This window comes from Drosophila persimilis, unplaced genomic scaffold (assembly GCF_003286085.1).
Source record: "Drosophila persimilis strain 14011-0111.01,24,50 unplaced genomic scaffold, DperRS2 tig00000124-arrow-pilon, whole genome shotgun sequence".
Lineage (NCBI taxonomy): Eukaryota > Metazoa > Arthropoda > Insecta > Diptera > Drosophilidae > Drosophila > Drosophila persimilis.
This window is the reverse complement of record NW_020825294.1, coordinates 12,815,744-12,832,396: the sequence shown is the minus strand read 5'-3', so window position 1 is coordinate 12,832,396 and position 16,653 is coordinate 12,815,744. Positions and strand designations below refer to the sequence as shown.

Sequence of the window (16,653 nt, the reverse complement as noted above, 5' to 3'; positions counted from 1 at the left end):
AATGGCTTCATTTTTAAAAATGTTTCTCGGAACGCTCATATTTGATTATTCCAGAAGTAGATAATGCGGAATGGGTCTTCAAACTGTAACTGAATTGATTCGTTTGCGGTATTTTGAATATTTTAATATTGAAATCTACTCGACATATTTACTCTTTAAGATTGTTTTCATTTTTCGCCTGCGTGCCGCACAGCTAATGACAATTGCTATTATCAATTTAATGTCAAGTGCGAAATATTCGAATATCCTTTGGTGCAAAGATAACTGATAGCAGCTCATAACTGATAAAAAAAATCAAAGAAAAACAGATACATAGATAGTTCAACAGAAAGAGGGGGATTATAAATGTTCGTGAATTCCGATACGATCACATTTTCTAATAACACCATTAAGGAAAGGACATCAACTGATTCGTTTTCGAACCGTTTTTCACGCGCTCATTTCTATTTAAACTTAAAGAGTAAGGTGCCAAAAGCGCCTTTTACAAGTTACATATAAGTAGAGAGCAGTCGATGCAAACGACGAACAGTTGCTTACTTTTTGAAATTAGGGTTTATTAACTGCGCTTTTTGCTGCGGATTTTGCAAAATGTTTGCAAAGATTTAGTTAAATAACTCTTAAATTCGTTTCTACTATAAAGCGCTTAAAGTTGTGTTTAGTAATTACATTTTTCTTTAAGAATTAATTGTTACACTGCTCGAATGGTTTTACAATTATTTTGTGCCTGCGTCGGTTTCCATCCATCTAATCGTACTTCAGATTTGTCTGCTGTTGCCTCTCTTGAAGCTCGTTGGACCCACATCCCGGGTGAGCAACGGTAACATTAAAAGCAGGTAGTGCCATGCATTTCCTAACAAAATTGCAGACGCATTGGACATACTGATCGGGATATTTGGTATAGATCTTAACGTGCTCAGCATCCTCGAAGCAAGCCGACGTAACATCAATTCCTTGATCGCGACGCAGCCGAATGAACTTCTCTACATCTTTATAAGGGATAACCACATCGCCCTTGGAATACAAAAAAAGCTGGGGATATTTGTTTGCTTCATTTTTTAGATCACAAAATGGACTGGCGTGGACCGGTGACGATTTCACAAATAAGCTTTTAAAGGCCGCAAACGTTTCCTTGAAAACTGGAGCCGTTAGATCTTCGCTTTTCTCGATCGTTAAATTCTACCTACCTCCAGAAACCACAGGAAACTCAGGCCGATTGTTATTACCAGCGCTGAAATGCAATTGCAGCGCTTTTCCTTTCCGTAAATGGCCGTAATAGCGCGATACAACCCCAACATACGGCGCTCGCCAGGTGCAGAGTCGAAGATGACGCCGCGCACCTGCAGCGGAGACTTGTGCTTGATGACAGCCAAATTAATGTGCTGATACAAATAGGCACCGCCATTGGAGAAGATGTGAAAAATCAGAGGGTGAGCATCAAAGTTCATGTCTTGAATTAGCTTGAGGATCTTTTCGCCAATAGGAATCATCTCGGAACGCTTCCAGAATAATGTGTCCACCGGTGCCGTATATCGAACAGTAATAAGGCTGAAAGAGAGGGAAATGAAACCCCAGGCGGCAGAGAGCTCCACAAACTTACCCTCTGTCCTCGTATATCTTGGAATACTTCATCAAATAGCGGTCCTGGCATCCCGCCCAGCCCAGCAGCATTACAATGGGAACATTGTTATCCTCGTTGTCATTGTCATTGGCCAAAACAAAATCGTTCTCTGCAGAGGGCTTGGGAAACTTGATGAAATATTCCAAGGCATCTTCTCGCTCTAGACCTCCGACTCTTCTAGTCGCCGTTGCTCCGTACTGAGTGGCCATATCATCCGCTGAGAGGCCATACGGATGTGTTGATGGAGACGACATCTTGTCATCTAAATCTGTAATCTCCACTCACTTGAATTTCTTATATAATAAAAACACAATTGTGATTTGTTGGGTTTTGAGAGCTTTTTTGCTTGGTTACGCAAAGCCTACTGCCAGGATACGCTTCGCTCGAAGTCCTGCGGCATGTGTATTGATTTTATCAGCCCCCCAACGAATACTGATTAAAAATGTCAACGATGTCCGTTTTGTTTCTAAGGACAGTTGCTCCAGCTCATTGATTTTTTTCACCCAGCCACCAGCCACACAGCACCAGACAACGATAACTTGACCTTCCTTCGCCAAAAATGCTTCCTGATGCAGTAGCAGTAGCAGTAGCAGCAGCAGCAGCAACAGCAACATGCCGCATTCCAATGGAAATGGCCGTTGCGGTTGCCGCTTCCAGCCGGTGGTCCTCTTCGCCATTGGGTTGGACATGCGCAGTGGGCTTGCCCGACTGATGTGCGTAATATGCAAAAAGGTGAAAGTTGTTTCCAAACCCCCTTGGAGCCATCGTAAAAAAAAAAAATACTCTTTGTTTCTTCAAAATGGGGTAGCATTTTCCAGATTCAACACAATTTTAAATCGAACTAACCATATATGGACGTACATATATATGTAAAACCAACCATCTAATTACCATTTAATATTAAGTGCCGTTGAGAGTTTCTCAACTGCATGGTAGCTAGTATGGAGCAGCTCATTTGACTTGTCCGTGTGGGACCCATCAAGAAAATCTCTATAGATCAGCTTCGTGTGTGCGTTGTCAGGCTGAGAGCGAGGAAGTTTCTTATACAACTCCTCAAGCTGCTGGGTTAGCTCGCGGACGTGCTGGCCAGTGGTGGGACGCACCTGGGCGCCACCATTGATGCAGCCGGAAGGACAAGCCATGACCTCAACAAAATGATAGCTGGCCCCCTTGCCTCGCTTTAGCTTTTGCACCAGATTCTGTATGTTTCGAAACCCATTCGCGATAGCAAACTTCAAAACTGTCTTGTCATCCTTTTCCAGCGAAATCTCTCGAAAGTCACGATTTCGGAGCTGCTTGAAACTCAGCTCGGTGGGTGGAGCCTCGTTAAAAAGTTCTTTGGCTGCAAATTTAAAGATGTGCTCTGCGTAACCGCCAGATAGTGTAGCCTCGTGTGACCAGACCATTGATTCCGGTCTCTGTTCCGACCAGGGCCAGTCCAGATCTGACGCTTCGTGCTCGGAAAGTGACCGTTCATCTTCGTTCAACATTTGTTCCACCTCAACTACAAGTATAAGAAATTGAAATTATTAATTTGTTTTAGTTTTTCATTTTGTTCGCTTCCATGATCCACTGACCTGAAGTAATAACACAGTCCACATCCCGCGATTCATTCACTTCACTGTAGAAATCCATGCGCGACGCTTCGAGCTTCTTGTCGTAGCAAGGCATCACTGTGACGTGGTAGATCCGTGAACCAGGTATATTCAGTTTCTCCGCTAGAAATTGCTTCACCAGCACTCCCATAATCTGTTGCGGTGAGCGCGTGGTTGCTATGTAAGGTAGTATAAAATTGCCATGTGTCTTCTCTGCGTAGCATACCCATCCAGGGCACGAAGAACTTAGCATAGTCAACTCCTCGTTGTCGCGGTATCGTTCTACGAACTCCTGCTGGCACTCCAGGAGCGCGAGGTCGTCAGCCACTTTGGTGCACAGGACATAGTCCACTCCCAGGCTGCGAAAATAGCCGGCCAAGTGTCTGGCAGTTTCTTCCGCACTTAACTGATAGCGATGGGCCAGGCTCAGAAGGGGCTGTGTGGCAATGGTGAAAACAATTGTGCGAACTTGTTCCATGTCCCCTGTAGCTTTAACTTTTGCATTTTCCCGCAATACCTTCAGTAGCTCTTCCTCGCTTTGTTGCGTGATAAGCACAGATTCGGCTGAGGTTATGCAGCCAGAGCAAGCCAGGCAATCCTGCAGAGTGATTTCCACCTTCTGCAGCTTTTGTTTGCCGCTCTAAAATACATTTTTAGGAAAAGGAAAAACGGTCCTTTGCATCCATCCACTTAACTTACCTCTGATTCCTCGTAGTACCCATCCTCCTGCACAGTGATTTTAGCTCCAGTCTTTGATGTTGCTGTCTTATCTACCGTCACTGGCTTTATACATTCCTAAGTGGATCATTGTGAAATAGCGTTAAACGTTAAATTGCTTTGAATACTGAAACCATACTTTGCTGATACCGAACCTGTGATGGTGTAATGAAATCATCTAAATCAGTGAGCTGCAGCGCACCACTGAACCTCGACATGGCTCTGATTATTTATTTTGTGTAATAAAAAAATCACCTGCAAGAAATTCGAAAACAAGGTTCACTGTTGCCAAATGGGCTATTTTATAGCTAGTTCTGCTCTTTAGAAAATCTGGCTCGAATGTCCACCGAATTGTGACCGCAATGTGGAATCCAAGCTCAGGAATAGGGACGTGAATATTATGCATTAAGTAATTAAATTACTACTAAATGATATTCATAAATTGACGTGATTATACTAAACATTTTTGGTTTAATAATTTTACATTTACTAATTTAGAGATAAAACGGCTATTTAGTCTTCTTAAAAGTGGGAATCAGCACAGCACTGATCCAGGTTGCATTTTATACACATCGATAAATATATCATTTATGATTTATGAATTTGAAATCATTCTATTTCTCGTTTTTGGATGCGAGTGCAAATAATACTAATTATTGTAGTCTGAATTCAATTATGAGGTGAACACCACATGGTTCTTAAATTTATTTTTTTTATATATGTATGTATGTGTATAGGGAAAAAGTATATCATGTCATCCAGGTTCCAATGAATTCTTTTTATGGTCTGCTTGATATCGGGATCGAGATATATATATATATATATACATATGAATATACATACACACAGAGAACAATTACAATGAATAGGTAACAAATATTTCAGTCCTTGAATAAAACATTATTAAATCATTGAAAAACTTGAAAAACATAACTTGAATATTAATTTTTAAAAACTGCGTCTGTTTATTTGTGTTTGTTTATTAATGCCATCTTTATTTTATAAACAATCCAATGAAAAGGACTTCTTAAAAGTAGCAAATCTTGTAGAAAAGTTATGTGTGCAGGTCAAAAAGTACTACCCAATATTAAACCGAATATCCAAATCGAGAATTATTATTTCCGATCATGGACAAAGAGGAATTAACCCATTGCCGACCAGTTGATATTAAAATAAATTCCACCAAAATTATGAAACTTGAAGAATATTAGCGCAGTTCACGAGAAAGATGTCGTGGTCTTTTTATTTTTTAAGTAAATACAGATCTATCTTAAGTATTTACAAACATAACTAATTTCCGCAGCTTCAGTCAAGTTACACATCTTTTTAAATGAAAGGGGGTTAGGTGGGTTAAATTATTTTTTTTTCATCGGTATAGATATGAACAAAACAAAACAAGAACTCCTTCGGTAAAATTTAAGTTGTTTATGTTATTTTATTGCATATATCCGGAGTCCGGTGTAATCCAAAAAAGTATTCATTCTCTAACGAATAGATAGTTATTACACAAAAGAAAAGATGCGACGCCGAGAACTCCAAACTATTCAACTAAAGCTATCTGAACTGAAGGAGTATGAACAAGCGAAGCTGGAGCGGATTAAGACGCGCCAGCAGGTGGTGACGCCGCGCACGCCAACCCCCCCCTCGGACAACGAGGTTTTGGCGATGCCCTCAACCAGCGTTCCAGCAATACTCCTGGCTAGTGGCGCTACTGAAACCGAGGAAGATGCTTGTTCCACGACCAAGCCCACATCGTCTATGTAACTCGCCCTGCAATCGAAGGCCTGCCTGACTTCGCTCTTGGTATTCGTAAGTTGAGATTTAATATCTGTTTTAGGCTTACATTCGATAATCATCCGGGCTGCTGTTGTTGTTGTTCTGAAAACGAACTGTTTCGAAGCCATCTACGAGGATCTCGCGATCTTCTGTATGATGGCGCTCTCGCAACCATTGTACCACGGGTACATAGCGACGGAGACCAGGCAGTTTTCGCCAGCACCGGCGTTTGTAAAAAATCCACATTAGCGACAGCGAGCAGCCGAAGAGGAAGCAAACCAAAAATATGCTTATGCCGCGTGAATGAGACGAGGCTGTTTTCACCTGTGAGACACCTAGCGAGGTGTTAAGTTGCTTTGTCGGTCTACTGTGGGGAAGTATTTGCTCCTGCTCACTGCACCAAGTGATTGCCACATAAGGTGTCAGCACGTCTCCTGCGAGGGAATGTACCCGGACGGCGCATTCGCTGAAGGTTACGTTCAGCTGCGCCGCGTACACGTACTCAGCTGTGGCGTGCTGCAGCCTGGTCAGGCAGCTCATATGGCTGTCGGACAGGTTGTTGCGATAGTGTACTACATAGCTGACCACCTGCCCATTCGGCTGGACGGGCTCGGCAAAGCGAAGGATGTACTTGTTGCTGTCTGGGACACGACAGGCGGTCAATTGGGTCAGTAGGTCCGCTCCCAGTGTGTAGTTGGTGCGCTCGTTGAGCGTAGTGTGGCTACTGCATCCCAGATCGCTGCAAGCCTGAAGCTGGAGTGAATAGAGTCGATACCGCTGCAGCTGGCGGAGTTCGTACTCCGAGGTGTTGAAGGGTAGTTGCACCCTCAGCAGAGGGGCATGCTCCTGGTCCAAATCGTGACACTGATCTTGGTTATCCAGGCTGCACCGATACTGCTTTCGCATCTCTGCAATAAAGTAATGATCGTCTGCCTGTTCCGCCTGGTGTGCGCAACAATCATCGTAGTCCTCAAATGCTCGCCATTGCCCGCCATCCATATCTTGCCACAAATAGGAGGGCTGGTGGCAGTAATCGCGGCTATCGATGTAAGCCTCATCGTCCTCCAGCTCATATACAGTCAACATATAGTGATGGTGATTATGACTCTTCATACGCACTGTCAGCGAACTATCTGTTTTCCTTACAAGTTCCAGCAGCGGTGGCTGGGGTATGTCCCGTTCCGTCTGCACGTAAAGCAGATCGCTGCGTGCCTCCTGGCTGAGATCACCTCCGAAAGTTCGTAGTAGGCAGGCGTACCGAGTGTCCGGCTCTAGCTTGTCTAAAACGAAGTAGTAGTGGGTACCATTTTCGGAAAGCTCATCGGGGAAGAGAAGGCGGCGCTGCCAATTGATGCGTATGCACACTGGAGCTTCCAGCTCGCTTTCCTCTGGATAAAATACTCCTGGCGGCAATGGTCTGTGGACCAATTCAAGCTCATGGCTGGTTTGGGACTTAGGCCAGCTTAGTTTCACAGTGCGATGTGTGCGTTTCTGAAAGTGAAGATATGATTAAAACGAAGAAACGGGAGTGTGCAAATCAGCTTGCTCCAGCTACAATCATCTCTAAGACCTAAGCGTTAAACAAGGGCAGAAAGACGGACGGATGGGCGGACAGACGGAAAGATAACTATTTATGTACTTTTGAGTACCGGTTTTAATGATGTGTGGATTGACTTAGCTTACTTGTACAAATAGCAGCAACTTTGATGGACTGCAGAGAACCTCTTGGTCGCTGGTCTGCAATGAATCCAGTGACCTGTCATGAGTCACGACACCCTGGAACTCCTTCATATGCTTGTTGCACAGTTTGTTGTTGCGATGCATGAACATGCCACCCTCCACGAACTCCAGCTTACTCTCTGGCTTCCAAAGTTCGCCCAGTTGCTTGTTGTCATAGAGTATAAGAGCGTAGTGGCGATTCTCCAGAGGATCTCCATGAATCCGCTCCAATTTGCTAAGGAATTTTAGGCTTCTAAGCTGGGACGATCTACAAAAAGGCGAGATTTTACTCACTGATGACAACCTACCGTTGTCCGTTGCGATGCGTACCGATATACTTTAAGGTGTCCACGTATTTCACGAATGCTGGTCAGGCTCTGGACCAGCTGTGTCTCGTTCACTTGATTGCGTATGGTTATAATCAGGCTTCCATTGACTATCTGGCAGCCACGGAGCTCCTCTGCGTCTCCAAGATTGTAAATGGTGATCGCATTGCTTGACGGTTCGGGCGAACATACACTGATACAGGCCTCCTGCGGTCCACAGCGCATGCACTCGTTCTTCTCATTGGCCCTGTAGCCACTTGGACAGAAGCCGACGCACTGAGAAACGAATGTAAAGTGGTTGTGCTTTTTCACGCACTCCTCCTGGGTGTAGCAGCGCTGATACTGCTCCAGGAGATACCTGCAAAAGGAATTACATTTAAGATGAGGCATCAAAAAATAAAATTTAAAAATTGCCATCTTCGAGCCTTGCTAACTCACTTGCGTTCCGGGCACCTCTTCACACAGACGCCTTCGTCGCTGATTCCGCGACAGATCTGGCAGGCGGTTGCTGATCCGTTTTGGTGACAGCCCCCCAGACACTCGTCATGGCAGTAGTCAACTTTTCTGTACAGTGTAGCGGAATTAAATGTCATTGGCCCCATGACTTGTCAAGGCCTTTACGAGTACTTACACCTTATAGTGGGCGACATTGTCATTTTGGGACCGCTGACACTTGAACGTTGACCAGCAGTAGGAAGAGTCGCATCCCCTGCAGACACTTGTGTTGCACCTGCTGGATCCAACCATGATGTGATTCTCACCCCGGCTAAGGGTCAGAAGATCCCAATTAACCTAGTTGGGGAGGAAGGGCAAATGCAGCATTATACATGACAACTGAAACATTTCACCTGTTACACAAACCCCTTCGTGCTGACAGAGTTTGGGACAATTTCCAATGTATACATGGCCACGTTGGATTGCCACCAGCGAGGGGAATTCCAGCTGGAAAGGGAGGGAAGCGTTGATTGGAATTTCTACCTGGCATTGCTGTTATTCTTTTACGTATTCTAGGTCCGGCATATTGGTCACTCCCAGGGCGTAGTTGAGAAACAGCCGACGGCCGCGTATGACAGTCAGATTTGGAAACATTTCGTCGACGCGGGTTAGTCCTCGCACCTCCGTGAAGATCATGAATTCGGTAATTTCCTTCAGCTTCGGAAACTTGTACGTTGAGTAGTTGCAGTACGGATGGGTGGCAATGAGCGTGATCATCACGTAGCCGGTAACCACGGTGCAGTTGTCCAGCAGGTGCATTTTGCTGCACTCATTGCGAATGTCGATGCTGGTACACTCGTGCTCCGGGCCCGCAGCTGCCGCAACCGCACCCACACCCACGCCGCAGCAGACCGTGAGCACCAAAAGAATCAGACCGACAACGTTGTGGCCAAAACCCATGCTGTGATTTTGATTCTTGTTCTCTGCGTGTTGCTCTTTCTGCTGATTCTGCTGAGACCGAACGCTCCTCCACATTGCTTAGCTCTGCTTTCGATCCGATATTCTTACAGTTATGTACATATGTATGTATTGCACTTGCGCCGTCTTTCTTGCACTCTTGCTGCCGTGTGGCTAATTAGCGCGCTCGCTGGCCGCCCATCTTGATTAGCCCAATTTTTATGAGAGCGGCTCTTCGCGCTGATGTTTCAGCTCGCAATCGGGGGCGAAAAATCACACGAGTTTGCGCTCCCGAAGGGGTTTCTTCTCTTTGTTTTTGGACACTGCTGATGCTTAGCTGTCGAAAAGCTCCAGAATAAGCAAATACTTGCACTCACGCACACACACAAACAATGGAACTGGACACTAAAAATTGATGTACGTGTGTATGTAGTATACGCACGTTACACATTATTTATTTGTATGTTTTCTGTTTGTACTGTTTTATTTCTCTTTGGCTATTCATGTTATTTACTTTACGCTCTATTCCCTGTCTCACGTTTACGGGAAAAGGCTGTCCGTCTCTTTTCGCAGCGATTCAGTGCATGAGAGTGTGCGGTGCGGGCTTACCCTGAACTGGGGTGATCTCAAAACTTGCCACGGCTGAAGATCATATTGATGCGATGCGATAAGTTCGAGTCGTTTTTTTTTTGTATAATACTACTTGGATTTTGTGATTTAACCAAATTTTGTAACAGCCACATACATATGTTTTCCTATCCTTTCAGAAACGCCTTGGACAATGACTATAACTTTGACCGCATCGTCACAATCTCTCGATCGCTGAACTACCAAATATGTACAAGTAGATGTATCATTTTATTTAATAGAATCGGGTTCTTCGAGGCTCACGGAATTTCGAACGACTGTCTGTTAGTTAGTCAGTCTGTAGTTATTAAGCACTCGTTTAATTTCTTTACTATAACAAACCCCAAACTGTTCGATGTAAGCAATCACGCAAGAATAAATCGTAGACTATGAAGAAATTTCACGACGACACCTGCAGTTTGGGGAGAATGTTCAGACGATGTGCCCCTCGCAACGATCATTTGCCGACTGGCCGTCTGGGACCGGACCTCGTCTGTCTGTGGAGAGCAAACAAATTGATTTTTCATTTAGTGTCTTATGCGGCCGACCCTGGGGTATCCAAAACAGTTGATACACTGCCCCAGCGGGGCCTTTTCTGTATTACCGCATCAGACGCAGGCCGTAAATTGATTAAAAGGGCGTTTGATTTCCGAGAAAAAGTTAAGAGTCAAATTAATGCGTCGTTTGCGCTAGTGGCACCATACCTTATGCAATGGAATCGTTCTGGGCTCGGATTGATGCCCACTAATTCTCTCAGTGTAGTCTTCGGACTTTTACTGCTTCGTTCTTGGCCGCCAGCATCTGCATTCGGCTAAGAGTTTTGGCCAAGGACCAACCAGCTCATAAAACAGCTGACTCCAACAGCTGCTTGGCATTGATTGTCGGCCCCAGAATCGGTATACATACATAGACAGTCCCACACATACACACACACACACACACACACACAACACACCGACAGACAGACAGACAGCAGGAAATCAAGTCAGAGGAATCCTATACGGTACAGAAGCATTCAAGCATTCAAGAAGTTATTAACTTTAACGAGCGGGAAAGAGAAGTTCTGACAGCATAGACTATGCTGATTCATAATATGAGCACGAAATTTGTACACACTTGAATTTGTGGCATACATACTATAGTACTATAGTACTTGAACTCTTTTTGAGCTGAAGGAAAATTGAATAAATATATCCGCTTTTAACAGACTTTGATTAGAATTGATTGGTTTCGCCCTTCAGCTATGAAGGGCTATGCGAAATTAAATTCCGCTGATTCGATTCTGAAATTAAAAGTGGACAGTCGGAGTTTTTGCTGTCGATACGTGCGCTCTTTGAGTTATTACTAAGTTACTCTGGAAGAGAGAGAGAAAGAAAGGCCGAACAGTAAAATTGTTTTCCTTTTTCTGGCTATAATAATGATCCGACTCCAGCCCGGCCACAAAATTTCTCGACTTGCGACTTTAAGAGTAAGTGAAGCTCATTTGTATAGAAGATCATTTCATATTTTTCAAGCAGCAACGAATGGTTCGTGTCAAAGTTCAATTAATTCAATTAAATTAATTGATTGGGTGCATGCGAGTGCTCTGATCCACATATAAGATCAATGGAAGGTGCTATACAAGTACATGCACTACATATGTACCTATGTATGTATTACATACAATGGATATTGACTTTAAAAAATATATTTGAATTATAGTTTATAATGCTAAATTCACTATTGATATCTGACGTAATATAATGATTGGGTTAAGTTGCTAGTATCCAGTCGGTGAATTGTGTTACGGACGTGAAGACACTCGGCAGTCCGCCGCAATTGTCAGAGCCGAAGGACATGATGCCAATCTGTGGAAGGGACTGTTAGCTTGCAATTCCAACGAAGTACAATTCACCTGTACCTGTGAGAAGATTCCGTTCTCCTGTATGAACAGGGGCGCTCCGCCAAAGCCCTGGCAAACATCCTTGCCCTCGCCGCCGGCGCACATCCATTGTCCTTCAATCGAATTGGGAGACTCGAGGGCGCCAGTAGAGCCATAGTTGCGCAGACAGAGGTCCCAGCTGGTCAGCGGCACATCCAGATGTGTCATCTCAGGCTGGCGAATACTCGCCGTGGAAATCTTGCCCCATCCGGCGATGGTCGCCCGCTTCCCCACCACCAGGTTGGCGCGTGTCTTCTGCAGACAGATCGGCTGTGTGGCCACTACCGAGAATACATATAAATGGGAGGGAGGGCTGCTATTAATCTTAGGTCCGGCTGCTGTAGCAACATTGTTGCATGCCATGACCCATTGATTAATCCCGTGTTCGGCTCACGTTCTTTTATTGGTCATTATAAGGCAGTAAGGGTAACCAAGAACAAGTTGGCCGGCCATCTGGGTAACGCCCAATTTGGTTCGCACATAATGTGTTGCTTGCGACGTGGACACCATGCAATTAGCCAATCGATTTCGGATCTTCGGATCTTGAGTCCAGTGTCTGTAACGACTCTTATTTGTTGTGATATTTTTGGAGTGACTGCCATAAAGTTTTACGCTTTCATCATCACGTTTCGGTTAAGGCCAATCTTTCAGTCGGCAACCAACAATTTAAAAGTATCAAGCAACAGTTCTCAAAAAGATCTCAATGGAACGAATTATTAATGTAATGTATTCTTCCGTTGTTGCTGAAAAAGATCTCGGTCTACAAGTCCTACGAATTTTTCTCTTTTTCTGCAGCCATGATCGATCGATGATTGATTAGAACGTATAAAGAATTACATTACAGCCACATAGAAAATGAACTGGCTTGAGCTTCAGGTCTCCTTCCATGTTCTACAATATATCGCAAAGCTATGCAGAATCTTGAATCCAAAGTTCGTAGCCATTGAGCCGAAACTAAAAGCTGAAAATCAAAGCGGACCATTGCCCAGGTCGCGCTCAAGTCATTAGCTGCAACAGCAAGCACGCACCAAAGCCCAACGCCGCCCAATTAAGCGATCAACAGCAACCAGCAACCAGTAAGCCATACCCAGTACAGTCCCCTCTTGTGGGGGATGGGATCCTAACCTTAAATTAGCGACATGCGACCCAGATGGAGGGTAAACATGGAGCATGGTCGACATTTGTGAACTTGGAGCGAGTGGATGTAGAGATGACAGAACAAAACGATTTTTAATTAACGTTGACACTGCCATGCGGAACCGCCCCCTGGGACCCCATTCACGAATACTCCTCTATCACTATGCCTCTTATTGGCACTTACCCGAGTAGTTGAGCGGCGTTTTGAGTACCAGGAGGGCAATGTCATGATGGTAGCTGCCTTGCTTGTAGTCTGGATGGACGATCACATGGCTGATGGCATGATTCACGGAGCGTGGAGCGCAGAACCCGGTGTTGGCGCAGTCCGGATCGCTGGAGGTGTCGTACTCACCCACGCGCACTGACGACCTGCAAGAGTCGAGTGAAAGTCGATTAGATCCGATAAGTACGAGTCCATCCGGTTGCCACTGGAGTCTGTGACCCACTTACAGTCGATGCCCATCGGCCTTGGCCAGCGCACAGTGGGCGGCCGTCAGGATGACACGGCGCGCGATGACAGCCCCAGCACATGGATAGGCAAAGGCTCCCGTATTGACATCTGAAATAAGCGCACATCATGGCTACTCGAATCATCAGATAACATCAGGTGCCACTTACCCTTACACTGCGTTGCAGCAGGGGTTGAATTATTTGTAAGCTTAGAGATAATAATGGATATAATATGGTAAAGGGAATTATAATCCGAGCAAAAGACCCTTAATGGTTTATGCAAGGAATAATACGATCTACAAAGCGGAAGGGACAACGGTATATGTATAGTATCTAGTGGGTCTAGGAATCGTGAAGTTTATGCGGCTCAACAAATCAGGGCTATCTACGTCACCCTTGATCAAGTTGTGCACAAGAATCCCACCAAGCTTTTTTCTGCTTGGGAAAGATGGCAATCTCACAATTGCATCCCAGTTAACTAGCGAGGTACAAATTCCTTTGACCACTTCTTTATAAACCCAAGCACGGCCATGGCCCATGGTATGGCGTCCAAAATCAACTAGGGTAATTCCCTCAAGAGAACCATCGCAGAATAAGTAAGTAGCCAAAAAGTAGCTGAAACGATAAAATGTCATTTAAATGCATACATGCATTTATATAGAAGGTAATAAGACATATATACAATTTAAAATTTGAATTATTTCCAACACCAAATTTTATGAGAGAAGTATTTCAAAAGTTATAGTATGCCCTTGGATTTTTATTGGTTTCGGCTTTGATCTTAAGATCTTAAGAGTTGTATACTTTCCCTGAAATGTTTGCGTCAGAGAGAAAATGTCATCTTGAATTGAAAACGTAAGATTGCATCGGTTGCTTTGTATTTGATTACCTTTTTAGAATAGGCACTTTTCAAATAGACGACAAAAGAAAAATCAAATTTGAATCAAATTGCTCAATTACAATATTTGTTGCCTAATGAATATTGGACTGAGAAGAGTAAAAAAACGCACAAATATATAAACAAATGGGTAATCTTAAACCGATCAGAAAATTTAGAACGTTTAGCCCCACAAACAGTCGTCATATACATAACACGATTCGCCTCAACGATTGGCCTAAACGAAAGCCACTAACAAAAGATTTCCTCACAGCCACGATACCAAAGTGCGGCGGCTGCCACGAACTGATCTTGGACCGATTCATCCTGAAGGTGCTGGAGCGGACGTGGCACGCCAAGTGCCTCCAGTGCAGCGAGTGCCACGGCCAACTCAACGACAAGTGCTTCGCCCGCAACGGTCAACTTTTCTGCAAGGAGGACTTTTTCAAGTAAGTAAATTTCTCTAATGCCAGCCGGAGTGGCTGGAGGGGCTGAAGGGACACCGCCTAGTTGAAGCGTCGCCGGTTTAATGAAAAATCTCCCCTTGCCCCATTGCCAATGTTTGGGTCGAACAGACGGTACGGTACAAAGTGTTCCGCTTGTGATATGGGCATACCGCCAACGCAGGTGGTGCGCCGGGCCCAGGACCACGTCTATCATCTGCAGTGCTTCCTGTGCGCGATGTGCTCCCGCACTCTCAACACGGGCGACGAATTCTATCTGATGGAGGACCGCAAGCTCATCTGCAAGCGCGATTACGAGGAGGCCAAGGCAAAGGGTGCGTGACGTGAGAGGTCCTTGGCAAAAGGCAATGGCTAGATTTGATTCTTGGTTAAATTGCAGGTCTCTACCTGGACGGCGATCAGCCGAACAAGCGTCCCCGCACCACAATCACCGCCAAGCAGCTGGAGACCCTGAAGACCGCCTACAACAACAGCCCCAAGCCAGCCCGACACGTTCGGGAGCAGCTGTCGCAGGACACGGGCCTAGATATGCGGGTGGTCCAGGTCTGGTTCCAAAACAGGTAGGTGTCTATCTGTCAGATATCTGTCTTAAGTGGTAACGGCACTAACCTTAGTTGCATTTTCTAACAACATTACAGGCGGGCCAAGGAGAAGCGACTGAAAAAGGATGCGGGACGCACCCGATGGAGTCAGTACTTCCGCTCCATGAAGGGGAACTGTTCGCCACGCACTGACAAATTCCTCGACAAGGATGAACTAAAGGTCGACTATGACAGCTTCAGTCATCATGGTAAGTTTGTCCTCTGCCTGATAGCAGAATAAGTCATTGGTATTATTGGCCGTGTCCTCGGAACAGATCTAAGCAACGACAGCTACAGCACCGTCAATTTGGGCCTGGATGAGGGCGCCTCACCGCACAGCATACGTGGCTCCTACATGCATGGGAGCTCTAGTCCGTCACAATACCCGCCGAGCAGTCGCTCGCCGCCGCCAGTCGGCCAGAGCCATACGTTTGGCTCCTATCCAGACAATATTGTGTACACCAATATAGGTGAGTGGCTCGCGTGCTTTCTCTACGAAAACAGAAAAGAGAGGAGTCCCCAGTCTGTGTCTAACGTCTGTTTTCCGAATCCCGGCTCAGATCATGCGACGGGCTCTACTCTGCACACCAGCAAGTCACATCACCGCCTGCACAGTAGCAACAACGTCTCTGACCTGAGCAACGACTCGAGCCCCGAACAGGGCTATCCTGACTTTCCGCCGAGTCCCGATTCGTGGCTGGGCGACTCGGCCAGTACCAACAACACCAGCAACAACAACAACACCAGCAACAGCAACAACAACGGGGGCAGCGGCAGTGCTGGAGCCAGTGCGAATGTCACCAACGCAAACCCCGGAACGCCAAGCGTACATTACTGATACTCAAATCTGCTTTTGCGTTATTTTGAGATGCAGTCCCGCAGTCTTCTTCTCTCTGCCCAGCAACAACAACAGAAGCTGTAGCAGCGCCATGTTGAAAGCTCTCAGTAACAGCGACAGCGAAGCTAATCGGTTAACGGGAGTGAGTCAGGAGATGTGGCAACGCAGCTGAGTTAAGATTGTAGATTTCAAGTTAATGCCATTTGGGTGCGTCTTTATATACCGATTCGTGTCCGGCATACAGATCCTGATCAAGAGCGAAACATAAATATCAATTACATAGTTCTAAAATTAACAAAAGCAAGAAGCATCTCTCAACTTTTTGGGTAGGCAGGACATCTGTTGATGGGGTCCGAGTCGCCCCCACATGGCATAACCCTTACAGCCTTATTTTTTTATTTTAGATAAACCAAACCCTTACAAAATTTGCTCAAAATAATTCATTTTCTTTACTTGGTCATCGGCATCGGATCGGTGAACTGAACACAGAATACGTATTGGTACTTACCTTAAAGCTTAATTGATTACATCACATCTTGGAAAGCCGCTCTATCATTTACCATTGTAGCCCTGATATTTAATTGTAAATAATGTATATTTGTGTATAGTGAATGA

At 45.1% G+C, this 16,653-nt stretch overlaps 6 protein-coding genes across 7 annotated transcripts; 2 read left to right on the top strand and 4 right to left on the bottom strand.

Annotated features, from left to right (window-relative positions):
- Window positions 1–550: 550 nt before the first annotated feature.
- Window positions 551–2,186, bottom strand: LOC6597972 (transmembrane protein 53). The gene is made up of 3 exons (XM_002023074.2): window positions 1,598–2,186; window positions 1,185–1,545; window positions 551–1,128 (listed from the first exon to the last, which is right to left on the bottom strand). The coding sequence occupies exons 1-3, from the start codon at window positions 1,870–1,872 to the stop codon at window positions 745–747; spliced, it is 1,020 nt and encodes a 339-aa protein (XP_002023110.1). The 5' UTR covers window positions 1,873–2,186; the 3' UTR covers window positions 551–744.
- A 217-nt stretch (window positions 2,187–2,403) lies between these two features.
- Window positions 2,404–4,171, bottom strand: LOC6597973 (probable cytosolic Fe-S cluster assembly factor GL21135). Its single transcript, XM_002023075.2, has 4 exons — window positions 4,086–4,171; window positions 3,913–4,008; window positions 3,196–3,853; window positions 2,404–3,122 (listed from the first exon to the last, which is right to left on the bottom strand). Exons 1-4 carry the CDS (start codon window positions 4,146–4,148, stop codon window positions 2,506–2,508), a joined length of 1,434 nt encoding a protein of 477 aa, XP_002023111.1. The 5' UTR covers window positions 4,149–4,171; the 3' UTR covers window positions 2,404–2,505.
- A 1,073-nt stretch (window positions 4,172–5,244) lies between these two features.
- Window positions 5,245–10,168, top strand: LOC6597974. Its single transcript, XM_002023076.2, has 2 exons — window positions 5,245–5,739; window positions 9,911–10,168. The coding sequence occupies exon 1, from the start codon at window positions 5,449–5,451 to the stop codon at window positions 5,692–5,694; it is 246 nt and encodes an 81-aa protein (XP_002023112.1). The 5' UTR covers window positions 5,245–5,448; the 3' UTR covers window positions 5,695–5,739; window positions 9,911–10,168.
- Window positions 5,729–10,154, bottom strand: LOC6597975 (insulin receptor). 2 transcript variants are annotated; one of them, XM_026987551.1, is made up of 8 exons: window positions 10,113–10,154; window positions 8,754–9,480; window positions 8,613–8,693; window positions 8,383–8,543; window positions 8,190–8,315; window positions 7,756–8,109; window positions 7,390–7,693; window positions 5,729–7,197 (listed from the first exon to the last, which is right to left on the bottom strand). In XM_026987551.1, the coding sequence occupies exons 2-8, from the start codon at window positions 9,219–9,221 to the stop codon at window positions 5,770–5,772; spliced, it is 2,922 nt and encodes a 973-aa protein (XP_026843352.1). In that variant the 5' UTR covers window positions 9,222–9,480; window positions 10,113–10,154; the 3' UTR covers window positions 5,729–5,769. The 2 variants fall into 2 exon arrangements, with proteins under 2 accessions (XP_026843352.1, XP_026843351.1); XM_026987550.1 differs by lacking the exon at window positions 10,113–10,154 and having other exon boundaries at window positions 8,754–9,813.
- Window positions 10,169–11,521: 1,353 nt separating the features above from the next.
- On the bottom strand, window positions 11,522–13,397 carry LOC6597976 (phenoloxidase-activating factor 1; the record flags this gene model as incomplete). Its single annotated transcript, XM_026987493.1, has 4 exons — window positions 11,522–11,617; window positions 11,671–11,972; window positions 13,013–13,197; window positions 13,279–13,397. Coding segments are annotated over 4 exons (702 nt in total), but the record flags the coding sequence as incomplete, so codon positions are not given.
- A 903-nt stretch (window positions 13,398–14,300) lies between these two features.
- On the top strand, window positions 14,301–16,651 carry LOC6597977 (LIM/homeobox protein Lhx3). The gene is made up of 6 exons (XM_026987540.1): window positions 14,301–14,604; window positions 14,722–14,933; window positions 14,999–15,179; window positions 15,258–15,409; window positions 15,476–15,670; window positions 15,761–16,651. Exons 1-6 carry the CDS (start codon window positions 14,303–14,305, stop codon window positions 16,036–16,038), a joined length of 1,320 nt encoding a protein of 439 aa, XP_026843341.1. The 5' UTR covers window positions 14,301–14,302; the 3' UTR covers window positions 16,039–16,651.
- The last annotated feature ends 2 nt before the right edge of the window (window positions 16,652–16,653 follow it).